Consider the following 18,625-nt stretch of genomic DNA (forward strand, 5'->3'; position numbering starts at 1 on the left):
GATTTTTTTCTTAAAACAAACATTTCCCGCCCTCCCCCGCCCCAATTATGATTTGAAGTTAGCGTTTGTGATGGTTTTTGGATTGACAGGCCTGGAGACTAGGCCAAGATTTTCAGAGATAACTATCGACTTTGGGTGTCCAATTAGACTAGAAACTTTAAAGGAACCTGATTTTCAGGAAGTGTTGAACTTCCATTCTCTGACTAAGACTTCCTTTAAGATGTCTTAAGTGGGCTCCCAAAAACTGAGGCAGCCAAAATTATTAGTCACTTCTGAAAATCTTGACCTGAAGTTCTCTATGCACTAAGCAGGCACAGCCGGAGAAGTGAGAAACCATGCTTCACCGGTCAATATTATCACCTGTAGGTGCCAGGGTAGTTCAGTGTCCATGTACATTCAGTCCTTGCCTCTCTGCTGAGATTGCCAATAAGCTATGACCATCAAATTAATAACATAAAGCATTTTTATGAAGGCACAGGTAAGGAAAAGTCTTTTCGGCATAAATATTCTATATGTTAATTTCTAATGTATCTCAATCATGAATAGGTTAATTTACTTCTTCACAAAAAGTCATTATTGCCAACTCTCATAATTGTATTGCAAGTCTCACAATATTGTTTTTTTAAGGGATTCTCGGATTTTCTAATTTCCTCCCTCAATATCACAATCTTCTGCCCATATCCATAATGGCCACCATCTCCCACTACTGTCAGCCAGACTAAAGCCACAGGCTACCCTCTGCAAGATGGTCACCATGTCCTAAGATTTGTAGATGACAATGACGCTTCCCTCAGCAAATATGGCCTTCGTCTCCTATTGTTTCTAATAGGGCTGAAGCCAGGTTCCTCTGAGGGAAGAAAGCAGCCCTTTAGTCAGCATGTAAGGGAGATGGGAGAATATGGAGATACCAGGGACTGTTGGGGGAGGAAAAACGGGGAGTGTGTTGAGGAAATAGTACAGGAAACTATGGGGAGTCAGAGAAAGGCCAGGGCAGGAGGCAGACTGAGGTTAAGTCTATACTACCTACTACTGTTGATGAGGTATGGTACATGTAGCTACACGCTGCAGTGAAAAACAGGCTGTGTTCACACTGCAGTGTGTAGCTACATGGGTCAGTGAAAGACTCTAGCAGCCTGGAGGTAGTGGAGAAAGGCTTCAGCAGCTCTCTGCCGTGAGAGCCTTTCACTGCGGGGAGGAAGAGGGTCTGGCAGGGGAAGGAAGTGGGGAAACACCATTGCTAGAGCCTTTTACTGCTGCCAGAGTCCTTCCCTGCTTAATTAGCCAAAGTTAAGCCAGGTGTACCGCTGCTCTATTGTGGGAGAAGTGCAAAGCAGCAATAGTGTACTGGGGAATCCAGCCCTTAATTGTGTTTAATGTAAACATAGATTCTGGAGTACAAGATGGCAATTGCCTCCTGCTCCTCACTCCCTTTCAAAGAAAATATTTGCTTTCCAAGCTACTGTCAGCTAGCCCAGTTTGAACCCTACCCTTCGAAGACCATGGCTCTATTTTCAGGCCTAGCCTTCTAGCGGGTGGGAATACAGGAGAGGCACTAGGCTGGACTCAGACCTCATTTTCATTTGTTCTCATTTTCATTCTCTTCTTATTACTCCACTGAAGAGTGAGTCCAGATTTACCATATGTAACTGAGAGCAAAATCTGGTCAAGTGTATTTAATCCCTGGTGGAGTGATGGATGGGAGGATGGTGAGGGAGAATCTTGCATCATTTAATAGCGATCATCCAGGCAAGGAGCCTCACTGACAGACTTAGAAGAGAATCCTCTTTAATCCTACTGGAGGAGAAGAAGAATGGCTATTGATATGAAGCTTTGAGAGAGGCACAACAAGGCAAAATGGGAGTTGGGAGGGATTCCTCAATACTAAAACAAGACACAGGGTTCTGCAGGAAATTGTTAATGGTACCTGTTGTGTTCTCAGTAAAACAGATTTGTGTTATCTGCATCTGTCAAGCTTATTATAATTATAGAGACTTTTTTTTACATCATACAACATAATGTTTTTAATGAAGCAGCTGCTTTTGTGCACTTGTTTTGAAAAAGGTTGTTAGGTGGTGCAAAACTCAGTTATCCAATTAAAGTTTTACATGATAGGCTCCATTTCCACTGACAAACTACAAAATATGATGTAGACAGATCTCTTCAGTTTTAGGTATTTATTTATTCTTTAATAAGCAAAATTCTTTCTTCACATTTTCTCACTTTATATTTCTTATTACTCCCCTCTTCCTGGAGTGGCCACCAACATATACAAACGCACACGCAGACACACACACACAGAGTCCCCTTTTAGTTGTTCAGTCAGGATCCACAGATAGCAAGACAATTTTTTTTAAAAAGCATTCCTCTTCTAATGATAATTAATATCCTGGGACAGCAATCATGGGGGAAAGCAATTCCTTTAATATGGACAGCACATCTTCCCCAGGCCCCTCAGGAGGTCTCTTGTGACTTCACCACAGTTTGTGTGTCTTAGGGCTTGTCTACACTTACAGCGCCGCATGGGTGCCGCTGTGCCACTATAGTGCTTAGTGCAGATGCTACTATGCCAACAGGAGAGCTTCTCCCATCAGCGTAGGTACTCCCCCTCCCCAAGAGGCCATAGCTATGTCAACAGGAGAAGCCCTCCCATTGACATAGCACTGTCTACACCAGGGGTAAAGGTTGGTATATCTATGCTGATCGACGTAGTTATACTGACGTAAGTTGGTAGTGTAGACCAAGCTCGAGTCAGATGCTGATATGCTTCTTCCTTAGTGTCTGTGCGAACTGAATGACTTTTTGAACTGCAGTTAACAGTCTGGCTTTCCAATATACAACAAATCCTACGTGTGAAAACATCAAGCTCTGCTTACCAGGACGATATATTGCCAGAGGCACCACATTTTAAAACTTTCAGGAGTACATCCTTCGTGTTTTCAATATGAGCTGGTGCCACCAAACACAGACTCCGCTCAACATATAAAAGAGAATGGCCTAGTTTTGCTTGCCTTTGTTTTTATCTAAGAAGAACAATGCTATATACTTGCCTAACAGACTGTTCTTGGCACTGGACTGAGTAAAGGCATCTGCCTTCAGAAGAAAAATGACTTGTCAACAGAATACAGCATCAGGTTAGAATTAAATAACTCAGAGGTTATGTCTATGCTTAAACTGCCACACTCACTACAGCAATGGGAGGGGTTCTCCCTCTTTTGCCATAGTTAATCCATCTTCCTGAGAGGCATTAACTAGGTCAATGGAAGGACTGGTCCATCACTAGCGCTTCTGTCATCCACCCTAGTGCTGTCTACACCAGGAGTTAGGTGAGCTTAACTATGTCGCTCAAGGGTGTGGATTTTTCACACCCCTAAGCGATGTAGCTGGGTTGACCTAACTTCTTAGCGTAGACCTGTCCCAAAGAAATACAAATTAATTGCATGAAAAAGGCTGGAGATGGAAGGCATTGCCTTTGTGCCCAGAACATACCTATACAAACTGCCTCAGCTAATATTTGTTTATTCCTGAAAGTAACGTCTGTCCTCCACCCATTTCTAAGATGTTCTATTCTTACAAACTACTATCTGTATCCAGAACCTCTCTGCTTATGTCAATTAAAATTCCATGCTGCATACATGACTGCATTACAGTAATACAAATAAATAATAATATAACAACAACAACAATAATGCAGGAGAGTTTCTACAGCTAACGTGCAAAGTTTACAATGTCTTTACGCATACAGAGCATTCACAACTAGTTAAGTCTGGAAAAAAAAGCTTTCGTAAATTGCTGACGGTTAGAGTAAGGATCTAAAAACATGAACTCATGGACTTGCCTCTTCCCCTGCTTTTAGATTCAGTTCTTTCATGCTCGTTTGTGCCCTGCAGGCATAAGGTGTAATAATTACAACTTTGGAGAACAACAGATATCTGGCCTAAGTGCAGAAAACCATGAAACCGCAAACTGGATAAACCAGTCTGGGGCACAATACAGTGTCTGTTCTGAACAGCAACAGCAGGGCCAGTCGTTAGTATTCATCTCTCTGCTGCTTCTTTGTGTTCCTTTTGAGAAACATGTTTACATTTCTACTGCAAGAGGTTCCAAAGCATCTTACAGATGGCAACTCACAAAGGCACTTCTAATAATTTCAACTGGCTTCATTACGTACCTATTGGTTCTGTTGTTTCTTGTATTGTGCTTGTCTGCCAAGGTTATGGTGATGCTAATTAAACAAAGCAAGTTGTGGAAAAGGCTAGCAGATTCAATATCATTGACATGTGTGTCTTGTAATGGCAGGATCCCGAACCATATATCTTCAAGATTCATGTCATATATAGGTAATAGACTAACGGGGCTATCAGGTTATGGAATCTTTTGTTTGTAATTATCTTTCTTCTACTCCTCTATTGTTGTTCTATGTTATTATGATCTTTTAGAATTGTTCAGTGAAACGTTTTCCACTGACAGAATAAGTGGGGACAGACAATGCTTCAGATCAGAACCAAGTCAATATGAATCCTAGCACCTTAGCTGAAGTACAGATGGAGATTTCTCACCTAAAGATCTAAGATTTGAGAAGTTTGACTTGCAACAGAGGAACAACAGACTACAAACATAAAACAATAAAATCCAATAATCTGCTGGCAGATTAATTTTTGGGTTAAAGCGACACAAGAAGGAACCCATGTAAGTTTGTTTTAATGTTAATGCAACAGCATCTAAGCTAAATTAGATACTAAGTGAAAAAGGCAGCATAGGAAGTATTGTGCTCCACAAACTCATAAAAGCCAGAGTAAAAAGAGGGCTCTCTTTCTTTTCTTCTCATAGCATTTAAAGCAATTGTAGAAGTCTTGGTCAATTTTTCACATTTTGCTGAAAACATTTTGCTCTGTAATTTAGCCTCTTAGAATATGTTATTGTTCTATTTTAGTAGGTTAAAACCCCCCAAACCAAAACTGAGATACTATTCCTTAATGTGAAAGAGTCTCGGTGTACATAGTAGATAAAATCTAATGTACTAGACAGAGCAGAAGTGTATCCAGGGGAAGAGGGCACCTTTCCCTGGCCTGGAAAGGTGGGAAGGCACTTATGTGGGTGTTTAACACCCCTGTTTTGCCCCAGGACAGTATTCTTGGTCAACCAACTATGATTATTTCACTGGCTGCGTGTCTCTTTCTAATAAGCCATTTATGACAGGCTTACATCCAAAGAACCAATGATAGTTATCAACTTAGAATGTGAATGAGAGGTATGGGAATGGCAATACCATAGGGATAAAGATAGGGAGGGGATACCATGGAGGCCTAGATCGGGCTGGAGGGGACAATGTGAGGGTCGCAGAGATAGGGAATTACCATTGAGCAGTGGGACAGGTGAGGGCACTGCAGCTGAATCAGTCTAGAACAGTACTAGTGAGGATGTGGAACAACTCTTAAACCAATTCAGAATGGCTAGTGTGGGTGCACGGAATAGCTTGTGCTTCAATTGGTTTGATACAAGTAGTTGAAGCACAAACAATTCAAGTATTTGGTGTAGACAAAGCCTTAGAGGTGGTCCCTTCAGATGAAGATTGAGTCACAGGTGAACGGAAAGATCAGGAGAGGAGTAGAGAAAATGAAAGACCACAAAATAAGTCTCCATGAACCTGATCCAGCCTATAAAAATGAAGACAGCAAGGGTTTGAAATTTCCCCTTAAATGAGTGAGTCAGCTGAGGATTGGGGGGATGTAGTTAGCAATGATGGGTGGGAAAGGGTGAGGGGTAGATGAGTAACTGCAACCAGTTCATAAGGTTACACATGATCTTTGGACATGTGAAAAGGTGGACAAGGCATCTATATTTGAGCGACATTGCAGAGCTGGGGCTTGGGAGCCAGTATGAAAGAGTTATGATAATAAAGGGGAAAGAGGACACAGAGTTGAATAAAAAGCATAACAGATTTGGACCCAAGGCATTTTTGAATATGGACAACTTTGCAGAGATAATGATGAGGAAATTTATAAACACAGGTAGTGTAGGAAGAGAGCTGTGAGTAAAAGATGCATTAAAGGTCACATATAGTGGAGGCGAATGGAAGTCTGAGGCCTCTTCTACAGTTAAAAATTAGAACAACCTACATCACTCATGGCTGTGAAAAATTTCATGCCATGAGTAGTTAGGTGAATTGAATAGTTAGGTCAACCTAACTCTTGGGGTAGATGCAGCTATGTTAATGGAAGATTGTCTCTTGGAGAGATGGATTTATTACATCAAGGAGAAAAACCCCTTCAGTTGGTGTAGGAAGCATCTGCACTATGGTGCTGCAGCTGTGACACTATAGTGTAGACACTACAAGAGGAGGAAGATGGAAGGGATAGAGCTATGTGTTGAGGATGCTCCCCTTCTGTAAAAGAAGCACTTCTGTTTTTTGAGACATTGAGATGGAGAAACTGAGACAAACCCTCCTGTTTCCTTGGTCCAGACACAGAAGGTGAAGAAGGAGGAGTCATTAAGGAAATAAAAAGACATGTAGAGATGAGTTTCATCAGCATGGAATGGTGGTGAAGATTGAGGGTAGCACGCAGTAAGATGACCAAGGGGAACAAAGTAGATAGAATGAAAGAGAGGGTTGAGAAATTATGGACCTTGTAGAATGCCATAGGGGAGGGCTCTTGATGCAGAGGGAGGCCAATTTTGTTGCTTCATGACATACGTTGATTTGGCTGGTGCAATTTTGTTGCTTCACAACATACGTTGATTAATGATTCGATTAATATATCTATCCTTTTAGAGTCAGTCTTCTACTGTATTTTTTCTTTCAGTGCCCTGGAAGATGATTTCTTTAACAGGTTTATTTCTTTGTCATGTATCCATCTGAAATGAGTTCTCTGTGTTTCTGCAGATGTTGTGGTTTGGGGCCAGGAAGAATGCACTCCATTTACAAGTCTATCCTTTAAGAGATACTCATTAAAAGTCCTCCCCTATGCTAACAAAAGGCATAGGAATCCAAATTGTGATGATAAGCCCTTTGTGTCTTGAGTGCACTCATTTTCTGACTATTAGGTTGCTGTCTTTTATCAGTCAGTTCATTTCTGGAAGTACATGATGGATTACTATTTGCCATTTTGCTCAAAACAGCAGCAGCTTCAACTTTATCAGCAAGAAATCCCAAAACACAGCTGTCCTTAGGTAATGCAGAAATAATGCTATCTCAGTATAGACCTTGACAGGCAAATCCTATCTCTTGATTTTGCTCTCTAGAACAATAAAAACAGCAACAGAAAGAATACTGCTTAAGTAAGGTATTTACTATCAGTGGTTGGCTTATTTTGGACACTTATTTCTTTTGTGCTTGGGGAGGAGTAGGGTGGCTGTCATCACCTATTTAAATGCGCTAATTTACTTAACACTAGAAAAGCAGTGGGGGGTGGAGGCTCAGGATGCGTATGTAAAGGAATGTCTTCCAGAAAGAGATGTTTTAACAGTTCATGAGGATCTTGCTTAGCAACAGCATAAGGTCACTACAGTTCAGATTTCCCCCCTGAAGTCCCCTTAACCTTTTAGAACCACAACAGAAATGCTCAGGTAGAAGATAATGACATGCTGGTCTATTTAACAATTATGTAGGTGATTTGGTTATCATCTTAGCAAATGTGCAACAGTCAAATATAGAAAATTAGTGCTAAATACTTTTCTGACCCACTCTCTACTACTGTCAATGGGCCAAATCCTGCAGACTGTAGGAAAGTGCCAGGCCCCAGCTGGAAGTGGTTCATAGAATCATAGACTATCAGGGTTGGAAGGGACCTCTGGAGGTCATCTAGTCCAACCCCCTTCTCAAAGCAGGACCAAATATTTGCTGGTGGGAGGGGGTTCCCCATCATGGAGAGTCTGCACAGGGGAACTATTCTCCCACTGCCTGGAATGAAGCAGTTCTTAACAGTGCTCTTTATGTTACTGCCCAGCGGCTTTTGGGCAGAGTGGCCCACGGAACCAACCAAAACTCCCCACTGAAAGGGGATCATAGGGACTGTGTCCGCCTCTGCAGCCGTGGCAGTAGAGCACCTCCGCTGGTGCTCCATGTCCTGAGAGGAAGGAGAAAATTCTGCCCCTCACCCAACCCTCATATGAAACCCACTGAGTCAGGTTTGTGCAGGGATCAGGATTTGCCCTACATGTTTGGTTGGTCATAGATTAAATGTACAAGGTAAAAGTCACTTTGGCAATTTCGCAGAGATGAAGTGCACTTCAGGCGGGGGGGGGGGGGGAAAAAAAGCATAAATGCCAGAGGTGGGTTTCTTTATTTTTATTTCAAGCACTAATTTAATAAACAACTCTAGAAGAGATTCAGGTTTTATAAACTGACGTTTTACTTTAGGTGTCGCAAAACAATGGGTTACAAAAAATCTCAATGAAGGATAATTACTCAAAATTTTATGGCTCTCTGAAGTATATAATGTTTTTCATTTAACTCTCCTACCATTCCTGAAAAATCAGCGAGACACAACACTGAATCATACTCAACTTTCCAGCACAGCAACCCAACAACAGCCAATCCAGGAGGTGAATTTTATCATGATTGCAGGCACTCATGCACTTCAGCTCCATCCCCTGCTTAACCTATTTGTTAGAGAGACCAAGGCAGGTGAGATAATATCTTTTACTGGACCAACTTCTGTCTCTCTCACCACCTTGTCTCTCTAATATCCTGGGATTGACATGGCTACAACGACACTGCATATTACCTATCTGTTGTCCTCTTGTGAACAAGTAGGGGGATGAAATGTACAAGAAGCCAGCTCCTTGCTTGTACTCATGTACCCACAAACGTCAAGATGGTGCATTTAATTCTAGACTACCAGCTTCAAAACTTGCAATACATATTGTCACTGTATTGGTCAACAGAGCAATAACACAGTATTATTTTTAAAGTGGTTTACAGATATTACTTTATAATTAATCCTCACAGTATAGGCAAGAAAATATTACTATCCATCTTTTACAGATAGGGAAACTGAGGCAGACAAATTAATTGACTTGTCAAAATCCCTCCAGAGATCAGTCTCAAATCCAACATTTGAACACAGGCCAGCCTAATTCCCAGTCCTGAGTTCAGACCACGACCACACATCTCTGCTCAGCTGCCATTCACCTATGATTTCAGACTACAGTGTTTTACTGAGAGAGATAATATCAACAGAAATGGTCTCCTATGGCAAGATTCATATTATTTTTAAGTGAGATTTTGTTTGTTTATTCTTTTAGAAAAGATTTTGAAAATGTTTTTATACCTTTTAAAATATGACATTCCTAATGAACATGCATCACTTTTAATGTAATTGTAAAACAGGAACATAATGAATTGTGGAAACATGTACATGCTTTACCTTCAGGGACCTTTGTTCATACCTACTTTTTAAAATACGAAATGTTATAAAAACTCAAAAGGATGCTGTTTGCGTGCCAGGCTCTTGGATATTTGGTCTCACTGGTGTGATTTTGCTTTGAGATATTTTTATTAAGGCATGAAAGGGAATATTGTACATGTGCATTCAGAAGATCAAATGAATGTTGACTCACCACTTCTCCTCCTCTACTTGAACACCTATGGATTGGAACTTACTGGTTGCTTTATTTTCACCTGGTTTGGTGGATTCTTCAGCGTCATCAACCTGAAGAAATAACCAGATATAAATAGAAGGTATTTTTAAAAAAGATAGTAAGGCAGCTGAATCACTTTACTTATTATTGTCTTAATTACCAAGGACATACACACATGGCTGGTACCATAACTACATTCATCTACTCAGATAGTTTATGTGCCAAATGGTATGCACATTTATAATGTTATTCAAATAACAGTATTTTGTGCTAATTTTTTTTATTAAGTCAATGATGGACTCTCAAAATGCAGATGAAGTTTATCCAGTGTATTACAGATGCTGGTTATTCTACAACACACTTTAATTAACGTGAATGTGAAGTGATGTTAAAATTAAATTTTTAAAGGAATTTGTTTTATTTAAATGTTAGGGTTCTGGAACTGACTATTATAGATACAAGGTTTAAAAGACAATTAAGGTTACTTACTTGTAACCCAAGTTCTTTGAGATGACGCTGCACCAGTCAGTGCATTACACAGAAATGGGAATATGCAGAGCACTCAAAGAACTATCAACTGCTCTTTATTGATGGTGTTATTTTGTTGCTCTCCATATTCATGCATGCAGATATTCAGTGACTTCATATGACTTTTCTAATTTAGCTAGGCTTGCTTTACAAAGTAAATTGAAGTTAAAATTCAATCACAGGAGATTTTCCTTTGACCCAGCAGGATTGTAAACTCTTATGGCATTGGGCAGCGAACATCTTTCTCTGTAAAAAGAAAAGGAGTACTTGTGGCACCTTAGAGACTAACCAATTTATCTGAGCATAAGCTTTCGTGAGCTACAGCTCACTTCATCGAATGCATAAGCTCAAATAAATTAGTTAGTCTCTAAGGTGCCACAAGTACTCCTTTTCTTTTTGCGAATACAGACTAACACGGCTGTTACTCTGAAACCTATCTTTCTCTGTGTGTCTTCTCATGTTGAGAAGAATCTTCCTCTGGAATTAGTGCCACTGTAATTAGTGGGATTACTCACGATGTAAAGGACTGCTCAGTGTGCACAAATATATGTAATAGAAATTCTACTGTCTACACCAGGACTGCTGACATTTCATAGCTCTGCTTCAAAGGTCTGGTTAACAACAGCAAGAAAAACAACAACAAAATTAAAGAGACCTGCCACAAAAATGTTTCCTTCTTTCTGACAATGGTTGAATTTCCCTCTAAAGTTACTATTATTTGAGATTTGGGTGAGTAGTAGACCTGGATCAGTGAAAGGTTTACGGTGCAGTATCTCGCAAACCGTCTAAGGGAGCATCTCAACACTGTTGCTTGAGACAGACAAATTCACTGGACACTGTTATGGTTTACAAGTAACTAACATTCCCGCCGTATTTTCAATATGCCTTTCACACTTTGTATAAGGAATATAATTACTTGCAATCAGTTTAGGTCAATATTTTAGGGGAAAATTTCAAAGGCACAAACAACAACTGCCAGTTGTGCCTTTGAAAATTTCCCCTTAATGGCTACTGCAACACAGTGTTAAGTTCAAACGGATTTTACTTACAGCAACAGTTATTTTAAGAATGGATTGAGAGACCCCTAGACAGCCGTTTTAGATTAAGGATTGACAATACTGTTGTCAATTCAGGTTTCCTCCAATGTGATCCTCGCAGATTTTTTTTTTTATTCCAAGAATTTTACTTCTAGCTTTGTAATTTTTTCCCCTGTAGGATGTTCTTTGTCAGTAGTAAAGTTGTTCACTGAAATGAGGGACACAGGGCTAGATTGTGCCATTGCTTTATGTGATGTTATTGACATAATCTGGGACTTTATAGATCATTGTTGCAACCAAGGTCCTGTAGTGGCACCAAATCTTCTATACAGGGGGTCAAATAAGGTGTCGAAGACAAGGTTATGATTTGCTGGTTATGATTATGCTGTCTATATGTATGTATTATTTTTGTAGTTAAAGTTATAAATATTGGCTCTATACTGTCTGTATTTCAAATTTATGCTATGCTTCTGGGTAACACCCCGGACAAGTTGGTGTCAGCTGTGCCTAGCCTTCTTGATGGCCCATTAAGGACCATCAGCTATACAACTGACCCATTGAGAGAAGGCAGATATGCCTTGTGACTCAGCAAAGTATGCAGGGACTTGCCCATGTGACTCCAAACTACATTTTGCTGTAATTTTCCACAGTAAGAACAAAGAGGTGTCCTTACACCTGGAAAAGACTATAAAAGGCTGATGCCTCATCTTGTCTTCTTGTCTTCATCTCCATCTTGTCTTCAATCCTGCTTCATACCTCTGGAGGAACTTTGCTACACTGAAGCTTTGAACCAAGGACTGAAAGACCCATCCCAGCTGTGGATGTACTCCAGAGACTTGATTTGAACCTGCAGTTTAGTCTATCACTGCTGCTAGCCTGAACCAAAAACTTTGCCATTACTGTATGTAATTGATTCCATTTAACCAACTCATGCTCTCATCTATATCTTTTTCCTTTTATAAATAAACCTTTAGATTTTAAATTCTAAAGGATTGGCAACAGCGTGAGTTGTGGGTAAGATCTGATTTGTATATTGACCTGGGTCTGGGGATTGGTCCTTTGGGATCAAGAAAACCTTTTTTCTTTTACTGGGGTATTGGTTTTCATAATCATTTGTCCCAATAACAAGTGGCACTGGTGGTGATACCGGGAAACTGAAGTGTCTAAGGGAATTGCTTGTGTGACTTGTGGTTAGCCAGTGGGGCAAGACCAAAGTCTGCTCTGTTTGGCTGGTTTGGTTTGCCTTAAAGGTGGAAAAACCCCAGCCTTGGGCTGTAACTGCCCTGCTTGAAGCAATTTGTCCTAAACTGGCACTCTCAGTTGGGTCCCGCCAGAACCAGCATCATTACACCTTATATGACTGATTAGGAAAGTAAGAAGAATTAAGGGCTCCCCAGCTTGCTCAGCCTATCTGGATCTTGGTTTCAAGTCTAGTGCTGAGCACAGGCCCAGATATCCAGATACTTCCTCCTGCAAGCAAGTGGGTAGGGAGGAACTAAGGGTACAAGGAAAGCAATAAGCTGCATCCTTTCAAGGGCTGCAGAAATTTAAGGCTGGTCTACACCTCCGTGGTAAATTGATCTAACCTACGCAACTTCAGTTACGTGAATAATGTAACCGAAGTCAACGTAGTTAGATCCACTTACCACGGTGGCTACACTGCGCTGTGTCGATGGGAGAAGATCTCCTGTCGACTTCCCTTATGCTTCTTGGGGAGGTGGAGTACACAAATGGATGGGAGAGTGCTCTCCCATCGATTTAGCGTGTCTCCACCAGACCCGCTAAATTGACACTCACTGCATCGATTGCAGCTGTGCTGCTCTACCGGTAAGTGTAGACATGTTCTTACTCTCCAAACCCCTGAGCGTACGGACCTGGTGGGCTAGAACCTAGGTGTCCAGGGTTCCAGGTGACTGACACTTCCATGCCACCACCTGGCAGCCACAGCACAGCCAAGATCACTGCACTGTAAATCCTGGGAGACGAGGCACCACAGGATGTGCCAGCCATGGAAAACCTGAATGGCAGCACCCCTGTGATGCTGATTGGTTCAGGCGCTACTATTTAAGCATGGAGGGAGTCCCAGGAAGCTGTGTGTGCAACAAGGCCAATCCCTGACTTGTTGCTGATACAGACCCTGCTTTGTTCCTGCTTCACTGCTGTCTTCTTCTTGTCCCTGTTTCCTCGCCTTGTCCCAGACCTGTCCCAGCCTTGCTCCTGCCTTGAACCCAGCTCTGCTCTTGCCTTCCTTCACTCCAGGTAATCTGGTTCCAATTCCTGATTCTGACTCGGGTTTGAATTCGGTCTCTGAGTCTGGTTCCAATCCTCGATTCTGTTTCCCAGTCCCTGATTCCTGCTTTGACCGCTAGGCCTGACTGCCCATAACCCAGTTTGTAATAGATTGCACAGACTGTCTCTGATCAGATGATGCCCCAGTAGTAAGATGGAAGGGATGGGCCTCCTGCTGCCTAGCACACCACACAGGGCACCAGATCCACAGAAGCAGGTCGTCTGTCTCCAGACCGAGGTTCATGCTCTGTGGGCTCAGGTGATGCAACTTTTAGCAGAAAACCAAGCCCTCTGCGAATTAGTGGGCTGCTTGCAAGAGAAGAATGTTACACTCCAGGCATGAATGGTGGCTCAACCACTCAAACAGGGGCCTTGACTCAAATGCCTTGATGGAAACCGCCAAAAATTCAAGGGATTCCTTAACCGGTGCCATCTACTTTTTATGTGTCATCCCCGCCAAGCAGGCCAAGATCGGACTAGTAATCAGTTTGTTGACTGGTGAGGCACTGGACTGGGTCTCTCCCTTGTTCAAGTGAAATAGTCCAACAATGCTGGACTGGAACACCTTCCTGTGGTCTTTTTCTGTGATTTTTGGTGATCTCCCATCACAGGTGGCTAACTGAAGACACCCTGATAAGGCTCCAACAAGGACAGGGGCCGGCTGCCCCGTATGCTGAACACTTTTGACAGTTTACAGTGGACGCCAAGTGGAACGAGGTGGTCCAGCTGCACCAATTTTGATTAGGACTCAGCAAGGAGGTTAAGGACAAGCTAGCCCACATGCCAACTCCTGCAAACCTGGATGCCTTTATCAACCTATCCTTCCCTGTTGACAATCAATTGTGCAAGTTGAGAGAAGAAAAGAGGGGAGTTATGCCATCACCTTGACCATGTCCTGAGACAGTATCCCTGGGCTCAACTTCCTGGACCCACGCAGGTTGGCCTTGACATACTGGCACTTAACCACCAACCAAAAGGAAAAGGACATTGGTGCAACAACCTATGTTTCTACTGTGGCAAGCCAGGGCATACACATGCTTTGTACCCATTGCAGATGCCAACCAGGAGATAATTGGGAAATGAATGTGCCCAGGCCCTGTCGGGGACCAGGCATGGGTACAAATGTGAAACTATACTTTGGAATGACCCCCCAGTTCCCGATGGGACCCCATCCAGGCTCACATGGGTCCTTGCTGCATCTTCAAGTGCAGATCCAGCTACGCATTCCAGGCAAGGCCATGTGGATCCCACCACAGGCTGTGCTCATCGATAGTGATGCAACTGACAACCGTGTGGATTGAAGACTCTCCAGGCCCTGTGAATCCCCATCCAGCAGAAGCCTAGACCAGATTTCATGGAAACTACAGCGGGAACCTTCTTATCCTTGGGGCCGATGGCTCAGGAGACCGTGCCCCTGCACACTGTAATCAAGGGCCACTGAGAGGTGATACAGTTCAATGTGATTAGTTCCCCACACTTCCTCATAATCCTTGGGGGGTCACCTGGTTGGCATGGCACAACCCCCACAGTCTCTGTCAGGAACAGAAATTAAGCATATTTTCTGAGCATTGCCAACGGATCTGCCTATGCATCGGCAGCAATGAATTGTTGGATCTGGGAGGCAGCATCAATCCCTCCCTTGAACGAATCCCAGATTGCGGCAGCTGGCAAGTGGGGACCACCCCAGCTTCGGCCTCACACATTCCTGATAAATAACAATATTATGATGACATTTTTCAAAAAAGAAATGTAGACACACTACCCCTGTACTGGGATTATAACTGCCCCATTGACTAGAAGCCCAGGGTGAAGGTCCGTTATGACTGAATTTACGCAATGTGTTGATTACTGCGTGTTGAACCAAAACCGATATTCCCAGATAATCTCAGATCTATTGGATCATGAGCAATCTGTGTGGATTATTCACCACACTGGACCTAGTGCATATCCAGATGGGTACAAGTGGAAGACCACCTTCTGGACTCGTTATGGCACTTTGAATACTTGGTAGCGCCATTCAGAATAACTAATGCATCTGCAACCTTTGAACACTTTGTTAATAATGACAGGTTTCAGAGTAGCAGCTGTGTTAGTCTGTATCCACAAAAAGAAAAGGAGTACTTGTGGCACTTTAGAGACTAACAAATTTATTTGAGCGTAAGCTTTGATGCAGCCAATGCGTCCGATGAAGTGAGCTGTAGCTTATGCTCAAATAAATTGGTTAGTCTCTAAGGTGCCACAAGTACTCCTTTTCTTTTTGTTAATAATGTGTTCAGAGAAATTCTGGACCAATATGTAGTAGTCTACCTCAACAATATGCTTGACTTTTCAGAAAACCATGAGCAACACAAATGCCACGTTAGGTCTGTCCTGGAGAGACTTCAACAGCATGGCCTGTATGCAAAATTAGAGAATATACCTTTGACCAAACTTCTGGAGTTTTTGGGGTACATCCTTGCCCCAGAAGGCTTTAGAATGGACCCCCCAGACTGATCAAGAATCAGGACCAAGAGGCAACATTTCATGCAGGACAGAATAATTTATGTTGACGGTTGCATATACGTTCTGCAGTTGGAGGTCCTGTAACTGTATCACAATAACCCCCCTAGCAGGCCATTTTGGGTGCCTCAAAACCCATTGTCCAGCCTCCTGCTTATTTTGGTGGCCCTGAATGTGGGCTAACATTGGAGTTTATATTCACTCTTGCGACCTGTGTACCCATACTAAGGTACCACACACTAAGCTGCTTGGCACCCCTGTGACAGCAGAAACCCCATCCAGGCCCTGGGCTGCTGTCACCATGGACGTCATTGTAGAACCCCCTGAATCCAACAGCTACATGGCAGTATCAATGGACCAAGATGGCACATTTTGTCCTCTGTGACCACTTGCCCTCAGCCAAGATGACCGCTCAGTTCCTAGTAGTGCATATCATTCGCCTCCATGGGTTTCCTGATTGCATTAAATCAGATCAAGGACCGCAGTTCATCTTGAGCTTAAGGTGCAAGGCCCTCCGGTTACTAAATGTCCACTCCTCTGTGTATCATCCCCAGATGACTAGCCAGACAGAGAAGGTGAATCGAGCATAAAGCTTATGCTCAAATAAATTGGTTAGTCTCTAAGGTGCCACAAGTATTCCTTTTCTTTTTGCAAATACAGACTAACAGGGCTGTTACTCTGAAACCTAGCAATATCTATGATGTTTAGTTAACTATCACCAAGAGGACTCGTCCACCTCCTGCCTCTATGATGAATTTGCATACAACACCGACCATGCCTCCACTGGGCAAAGCCCCTTTTTTTGCAATTACAGGTGTGATGGATTGACAATATCCTGTAAAATCCTGAACTTTATAGAATTAAGTTAAACTTTACTGAATGAAGTTAAAACTTACTGAACTAGGATTAATATCTTTGGAGTTCACTGTATGACAAGTGCAAATGTTTATGTACTATTGTAAGATTGTATGGAACTTCTTTAGAACGAAAACAAGATTAATGCAATTTCTGGAAGTTCAAAGGTCGTTTTGGAACAATATGGGTGAATATGGGATTTTCCTTAGGAAATACCTTGAGATGAAGGGAATGCAAATTCTCTCCCTGTGGAGCAAAACTTTTGCTAAGTTATGGCCTGGGGAGAGAGACCCTTTGTAAACTAACTGCTTCTGGAAACTCCAGTTCAAAGACCCCTGAACTGTACAAAAAAGGAAACTGAACATGTTATGAGTGTGCCTGTTCTGAGCTGGAGTTATGATGAACTTTTAACCACAAGGAATTCCCTAGGGTGGGGTATTAAAAGAGTGCACTTGCCAGAGACCATGTGAGAGTTGGAATGGTCTCTAGTAAGTTTATTAGAATGGGTTTAGGTCCTTCTATTTTTTTAATATGTTTTCTCTGTAACGCTTTGTACCTTAAGAATAAAGTAGGCTTGCCTAGAAAGAGCTGTGGGGTAACTTACAGCTGTAGCAGATTCACTGTTATTCATCTCTCAAGAGAAAGCACACAGGTATCCTTGGGCAACCTGTCTTTGAGGGGAATTGTACAGTGAAGACAAGGTAACTATCCAGCCTGGATATACCTGAGTCAGAAGAGAGACACTGTCTCTATCCAAGAGAGGCAACAGATGGGGATCTGAAAGCCAAGAGTGGGTACTCTTGCTGAACCCCTGAGAGGAGATACAGGTGCAGTTTCCCTAAACTGTGCCAGTGGTTTCCACCTCCAATTCTACCCCGTGCTACTGACAGCCTCCCTGAAGCTGGAAGGGGCAGACTTGGTTCGGCAGATTCACCACTGTCAGAAAGATGTAAAGGGCCTTGAGGATGCTAAGGAGGCCTAAAATGGCACACAAACCACCAAAGACAGGAAGCACCAACCTTTCCAGTAGGCCAAAAGGTGTGGCTATCTTTCAAAAATCTCTACACAAACAGGCCATCTCACAAACTAGACCATCAATTCCTCAGACCGTATCAAATTTGTCAGAAAATCAATCCTGTTACTTACAAGCTCCATTTACCTAGGTCTCTCAGCCTGCACCCTGTCTTTCATATTTCCCTCCTAAAGCCATACATTGAAAACCCATTCCCCAACCAGACACAGCCACCGTCCTGCCAGTTCCGGTTCAAGACCATGAAGAATGTGAATTCCATGCCATATTGGATTCCAGATTGAAATTAGGCAGGCTGCGGTACCTCATAGAATGGGACAGCTATGGTCCCAAAGAACAGTCCTGGGAGCTTGCTACACCCCTGAACAGGTTGAGAATTTTCACAGGAAACACCCAGATAAGCCTGGCCTAGCATCAATGACCCAGGGAACCCGAAGGGGGAATGATGTAAAGATCATTCTTTAGATGTAAAGATGTAAAGAGCTAAAGCCTGAGTGTGCAGGGCTCTGGGTGACTGATGCTTCCATGCTGCCACCCGGCAGCCATGGCAGAGCCATGAGCAATATGCTGTAAACCCTGGGAGATGAGGCACCACTGCAAGTACTGCCCATGGCGGACCCAATTGGTAGCAACCCCTATGGCTGCTGATCGGTCCATATGCACTATTTGAGCATGGAGGGAGTTCCAGGAAGCTGTTTGTACAACAAGGCAAATCCCAGGCCTGCTGCTAAGATAGACCCTGCCTTATTCTTGCTTGCTTCCATGTCTTGTTCCTAGACCCTGTTTCCTCTCTTTATTCCAGCCCTGT

General features: G+C 42.7%; 1 protein-coding gene across 2 annotated transcripts in view; it reads right to left on the reverse strand.

Moving 5' to 3' along the window:
• The window catches only part of DLGAP1 (DLG associated protein 1), a 196,941-nt gene that overhangs the window by 15,282 nt on the left and 163,034 nt on the right, over window positions 1-18,625 (reverse strand). For both annotated transcript variants that reach the window (XM_077809053.1, XM_077809054.1), the window contains exon 6: window positions 9,559-9,650. In XM_077809053.1, the coding sequence (XP_077665179.1) occupies window positions 9,559-9,650 (92 nt within the window). The remainder of the gene's footprint in view (window positions 1-9,558; window positions 9,651-18,625) is intronic.

The sequence above is a fragment of the Eretmochelys imbricata genome, chromosome 2 (genome assembly GCF_965152235.1).
Source record: "Eretmochelys imbricata isolate rEreImb1 chromosome 2, rEreImb1.hap1, whole genome shotgun sequence".
NCBI lineage: Eukaryota > Metazoa > Chordata > Testudines > Cheloniidae > Eretmochelys > Eretmochelys imbricata.